At 61.5% G+C, this 6000-nt stretch overlaps 1 protein-coding gene across 1 annotated transcript in view; it reads left to right on the top strand.

The window, feature by feature from the left end:
• Nucleotides 1-4505: 4505 nt before the first annotated feature.
• KIF26A (kinesin family member 26A) overlaps nucleotides 4506-6000 on the top strand; it is a 42253-nt gene continuing 40758 nt past the window's right edge. Inside the window, exon 1 of the mRNA XM_066342195.1 lies at nucleotides 4506-4643. Coding sequence (XP_066198292.1) covers nucleotides 4506-4643 — 138 coding nt within the window. The remainder of the gene's footprint in view (nucleotides 4644-6000) is intronic.

The raw sequence follows: 6000 nt of genomic DNA, 5'->3' as shown, positions 1-6000 counted from the left end.
GAATCCCACAGAAATGAACAAGAAAGCACGTGCTTGGGCCCGCTGTGCCTTTACTTTTTGGACAAGTTACCAGTGCCTACTCTGTGCTGGGAACTGATATTATGACAGGGATGATGGACAATAAATAAGAGGAAGAAGGACCATGTATGTAAGTTCATAATAGGGTACCGGGGAGGAAGACTAAAGTGTTGGAGGGCTGGGAAACATTGGGACCGGTGGAAAGTTTAGGTCGGGTGGGTACAGAGGCAAGGCATTGAGAAGAGAAGAGAGCCTCGTGGATGTCTGAGCTAAAGCACCCGCTGCAGAGAGCAGGGACAGCGGCAGCAGTCCCCACAGGGGGTGCCGGGCAGGTTTACGGACAGCGAGGAGGCCGTGTGGCTGGAGCCCAGGGAGGAGGTCAGTGAGGCCTCACGTGGCACTGGTGCTCACCTGGCTTGCGCCTGCGTGGGGAGCACGGGTGCACAGCCGAGCGGCGGAGCAATCTCACGGCCTTCTTAAATGCTCCCCTGGGCTGCAGTGTTGAGATCAGAACCAAGGGGGCGGCAGTGGACGCCACAGCCGCCAGGTAGGGGCTACTGCAGTAAGTAGGTTGGCGGCTGAGACGGGGCGTGAGCAGCGCAGGCTGCGAAAAGAGTTCTGACTCGGGACATACCTGCGAGGGACCGGGGACAGGGGGTCCTGATGGACAGAGTGCGGGGGTGATGAGAGCAAGCAGGAGTCGAAGCCGACTCCGGGGTGACCGAATTGAGCGAAATGAAAGATGGATGATGGATCAGCCAACATCCCTTCCCAGAGCCCATCCCACCGGCTGGAGGGAGGCGGGGCCACGGGCGCTGGCCGAGGTGCTGAAACCACGGTGCCCGCGGCGCTCTGAGAGCTGCTGGTAATAAGGTGCCGCCTAGGGTGGGAAAGGGCAGGAGCGGCGGTGGGACTGAGTGACCGGCCTGCAGAGGCCTGGCCTCATCCTACTGGTCTCTCTCTCTTCACTTGACGAACCGTTACCCCACAGCCGGCTGTGTGACTGATCATCCTCTGCACCTGCTTCTGCCCCCAGCAGGGAGCTCCCAGGTCAAAGCTCACTTTATCCTCCACAGCAGCACACATCCGCAGCCAGGCCCTGGGGCCGAGGGGAGGGGGACGCAGCAAAACATAGGGAGGGGCGACCCGCAGACTCAAAGCAGATGCCTGGGATGAATTCTGGCAAGTTGCTTCACCACTTTGTGCCTCAGATTCCTCATCTGTAAAATGAGGATCGTGGTAACACCCCTCCTGGTGTTGTTGTGAGGGTTAAGTGAATTCTGTTAAGTGAGTAAAACAAAGACTGGCTCGTAATAAACACCTGTATTTGCTAATGGATGGAGCTTCCTTCATCAGCAGACACCCCTGAAGGAGGCTTGGTGTGGTGACAGCAACTGCCTCCCACCTGACGCCTGCCCTCAGAGTTTGGGGGAGGGGCGCAGCCTGAGCGGAAGGCCCTGCCCTGAATCAGGATTGGCTTGTCAGTCCTGGCTGGCTGGCTCAGTGGTAGAGTGTCAGCCTGGCATGTGGAAGTGCTGGGTTCAATTCCTAGTCAGGGCACACAGGAGAAGCGCCCATCTGCTTCCCCCTCTCCCCTCTCCTTCCTCTCTGTCTCTCTCTTCCCCTCCTGCAGCCAAGGCTCCATTGGAACAAAGTTGGCCTGGGCACTGAGGACGGCTCCATGGCCTCCACCTCAGGCACTAGAATGGCTCCAGCTGCAATGGAGCAATGCCTTAGACAGGCAGAGCATTGCCCCATGGTGGGCATGCCGGGTGGGTCCAGGTCGGGTGCATGCAGGAGTCTGTCTCTCTGCCTCCCTGCTTTTTACTTCAGAAAAATAGGAAAAAAAATCGGCTTGCCTCCTAGACACGGAAGGGCTGTCACTACTGACTGTTCTCCTAGGCACCCTTCCCTCACCCCCAAACAAATGCACAGCCTCTGGGAGTGGTGTGACAGGGTAGTCTGGCGAGCTGTTCAGACCTGGGGACGTGTGGGTGGGTTCCAAAGCCCCTTTAAGGAGAGGGAGATGGTCCCGTCTTAGAGGGGATGGTGGGTCTGTTCTATACTGAGTGTGGTCCCAGTGAGTGGACCTCAGAGTATTCATCTCTGGCAGTTGTAGGCACTCCAAGTCTTCCTTATCTCCGTATTAAATACTTAGGTTATGGTTAAAATCCCACAACAGTTAAAATCACCCAAAAGGGCAAGTAAAGCTTCTCACTGAGCACACCCTCCCCCCTCCTCAGAGGCAGTAACTCTCACCTGTGTCTGTGTGGCTCCCAGGAAGGGTCCAGGCCCCTTTGGGGCATAGGTGTTTACTACAACCATGCTGAGTACATTATACCTCGGTGACTTTCCAAGAACCCCCGGTTTTTGACCTGTGTTCTACTGTCGCCAAGGATGAAGTATGAGGATTTGTGTCCATTTCCCTACCAGTCCCAGCGATGACTGCTGCCAGGGGGCTCATCACCCGCATGCACTGTGGGTGGTGTGTGGTCTCCTTCCCAGCTCTCCAGGTGATGGCTGAAAGGAGTGGTCCCTTCTTGGAAAGGCTGGCTGGGGGGGGGGCAGGAGGGGCTGGAGTGGAGTCTGCATGTGGAGTGTGTGTGCATGGGAGGGGTCCCACTGTCCCCAGCAGGTGGGGGTGAGATGGTGGTATGAAGACTCTGGTCTCCCCACACCTGGGCAGGAATCTGATGACTCCAGCCCAGTGTCCCCCTACCTTCCTTAAATGTTGCCGCCTGGTTTGATTGGAAGCCGAGTCCGGCAATTAATCCCATCTGAGCTGCACTCAGTGCAGAGGGCTTTCTGCTGTGCTCCCTTGGCCTAGATTTCCCCAGGGACAGCTCTGACCGCTGCCGTGTGCCTGGTAAATTAAATGTTCAAAAAATCCCCATGATGACTTTAATCAATCCGCTGAGATGGTGGGCAGCCTCCTCCCAGAAGAGCCTGGTCCACTGGAGGGAGCCCCCTCCCTCAGGCTCGGGGTCTTGGAAGAGAGGAAGGCGTCCTCAGGACAGGGCTGGAGGGGTGCGGCCGGTAGAGGAGGGTGGAAGGTGGGAGGTGTCCGGGTTGGCCTCCGGGGCCCAGCTCCTTGCAATTCAGAACACAGAACCCCAGAGGAAGGGGCTGAACTGGGACAGACAGGGAGAAGGGAGAGTGGGAGTGGACTTTGCCCCTCCTCCCCTTGTGGCTTGGCCGTGGGAGTCTGTCTCCTGACCTGAGGCCTGGGTGAAGACCCTGTAGCCAACAATTGTGTTTATGATGAGACCACCCGTGCAGGTGGGTGGAGACAATTCTTCCAGCTGCCGCTTGGGGAGTCAGGGGAGGAACCCCGTGAGTGGGGGTGGGGTGGGGAGGATCAATGGTCTTTCCCAGGCACCAGAGAGGGAGCAGGGCTGGCCCGCTTTAGCACCTCAGCCTAGCTGTCTTGTCCTGCCATCTGCTCACTGCGCCTCTGAAAGGGCCCAGCGCGCTGACCTCCAGGCCTCCCCTCTTCAATCTTCTTTCTGCCTTGCGGTTTACCTTGCAGGTCCGGTTCAAGGCCCATCTCCCCTAGGCAGTGTTCCCCGTCACCCCCTTAACTCCCAAAACCTTCCCCACGGTCCCAGGTTATTAGGTGACCCTGTTTCTCCTCTCCACTCTACCTGCAGGGGGCGCCCACCAGCACGCGACACTTGGGGGATCCGGGTCTGAATTTGTGCCAGGGCCGAGCGTCAGATTCCGACGGCGCGATTTGGCCGCGCCAGGAGACTGCCCTAATCCCCAGCTGGGGAGTTAGTGGAGTGGCCGGAGGGGGTGTGGGTCAGAGGCAGGGAAGGCTGCAGGTGGCGGTGGAATCGGGGTTTTCGAGTGGAGGCACACTGCGATGCTCTGGGGCCCTAGCGGGGTGGGCCTTGGTGGTTTACAGACCGAGGCTGGAGCGTGGGATGGGAGCTAATGAGGAGCTGCTCCGCAAAGGGACACCCTGGAACACAGGTAGAGTGGGGAGCTCAAGGTCACTGTGCTCGGTACACGTTTCCAGGGACTGGAACCCCAAGGCAAGGAGTCCCCGGAACCTTTTGGAGGGGGGCACTGCGATATTCCCCCTGTCGGCAGAGCTTTCCCGGAGCCCAGCTCAGCGGCGCGGCCCCCTCCCTGTGCCTCTGGGCAGGGCACCAGGCAGGAGCACGCGAGGGGTGTGCAGACTCACAGAGTGGGGCCCTGGTCCCCTCCCGCCCCTCCTCCTCCCGGCCTCGTGTCGGGGTGTCTGGCTCGCCGCCGCGGCGGAGGGGGCGCTGTCGGCTCCGACGGGCGGGGCCGGAGAGCGGGGTCGCGCGGCGCGAGGCGAGCGCAGGTGCCGTGGGCGCGGGCCGCGGAGGACTGGGGACCTGGCGGGCGGCCCTGCGCGGTGCGGGGCGCGGCAGCGGCGGGCACGCGGCCAGTGAGCGCGCGGGCGGGGAGGCGGCGGCGGGAGGAGCTCGGAGCGGCTCCCCGCGCTCCGCTCCTCCATGGCGCTGCCCGGGCCGCCCGAGCCGCCCCGCGGCGCGCCCCGCAAGGCGCCCAGCCTGCTGGAGATGGGGGCGCTCTGCCTGGACTCGGAGATCATCCTGGGCTTCACTAGTCACCTCTTGCGGCGGCGAGCCAAGGTGAGGGCCGGGCGGCAGGACCCGGCTGGCGGCAGAGGCTCTGTCCCGCCACTTTGCGGCGCGGCTCCTGTGGCTCAGGGTGTCGCTCCGGGAAGGAGGCGCAGGTCCTGAGTAGGGTTCCGCAGCCAGGGCCGGGGACTCGCTGGCTCACTTTCCCCTATTAGTGCTGCCTCATCTCTCTCTCCCCTTAAGGCTGAGTCGCGAGCTGGAGGCAGTCAGCCAGGGAGGAGAACGCAGCACAGCGACTCCGGGTGACATCGCGCGCGCCTTGCTGGGGTGGGCGAGGCAAGGAGTCGAGGTCTTGTGGCTGGGCTTGAGTCCCTGAGGTGACTCTAGGTTCCGCGTGTATCTACAGAATCTGCGGGGCTGTGTCCTGGCCTCCTCTGGGGACCCGTGTGTGGGGTGTGAGTGTGTGCTTTCCAAAGCGCCGCAATGGTGCGGACGACCGAAGTTTCGGGTGTGGCCGGCCCGGGTGTTTAAGACCAGGGCTCCGCGTTGATATGTTTCTGGGATCTTATGTGGGTAGTGAGTGAGTGTGTGATAGACAGTCGCGCTTCCCGGACCCAGTGTGTGGATGGCCCGGAGCAGTTGAGGGGTGGGGGCAGTGCTGTCTGCAGGCAATGGGTGTGTGTGTTGGGGGGCATCGATGGTGGCCTGGGGTACCCAGGTCCAGATGGGGGCTGACGCCCGTTTTCCTTCGGGATGCTGCGATGAGATAGATGTTGGGAAATTCTTCTGGCCTCGGACCGGGCGGAAAGGGACTGGAGGCTGTGGGATCTCAGAGTGAGAGTGCGGAGCCCCTGCCCACTTTATTCTCCCTATCTCCGCCACGTTGCGTCAGAAAAGACTCGGGAAGCCAGGAGGAAATCACCCACCCCTCTTTTGGGGGGAGTGCGTGCATGGGTGGGGGAGGACTTTCCAAGGGTGGTGGGCAAAACGTAACGAAGGTAGCTTTGAAGGGTTCAGGAGAGGCGGAGAGAGGCTTGAATATGTCTGAGGATTTCACTGTGCGCGTGGAGAGCCGCGCGCCTGGACCACATCTGCCAGCCCGCCTTTCTCTGGCTTGGCTCCTTCTGGTTCCCCCGGCGCGCCTCCTAGCTCGGGACGCGTGGCGCCGGGTCTCTCTCCAGGCTCGGGGCGAAGGGTGCACAGTGGCCAGCAGGGGTCGCTCGCGTCATGGCAAGGCGGGTGGCCGCGCCCGCCTAGCCTGTCTCGGGTTTCGGGACTGACCCGAAACGGGGATACAGAACCGCCTGCTGCCTCGGATAGCGGCGACTCTTAGGGCCGGGCTGGAGCGGGAGCAACTGGTCGCCGGAGGAGGTGGGGTGGGGTGAGGGTGGGGGACGACCTCCCAGCC

The sequence above is a fragment of the Saccopteryx leptura genome, chromosome 6 (genome assembly GCF_036850995.1).
Source record: "Saccopteryx leptura isolate mSacLep1 chromosome 6, mSacLep1_pri_phased_curated, whole genome shotgun sequence".
NCBI lineage: Eukaryota > Metazoa > Chordata > Mammalia > Chiroptera > Emballonuridae > Saccopteryx > Saccopteryx leptura.
This window is presented reverse-complemented; position numbering and strand designations above follow the sequence as displayed.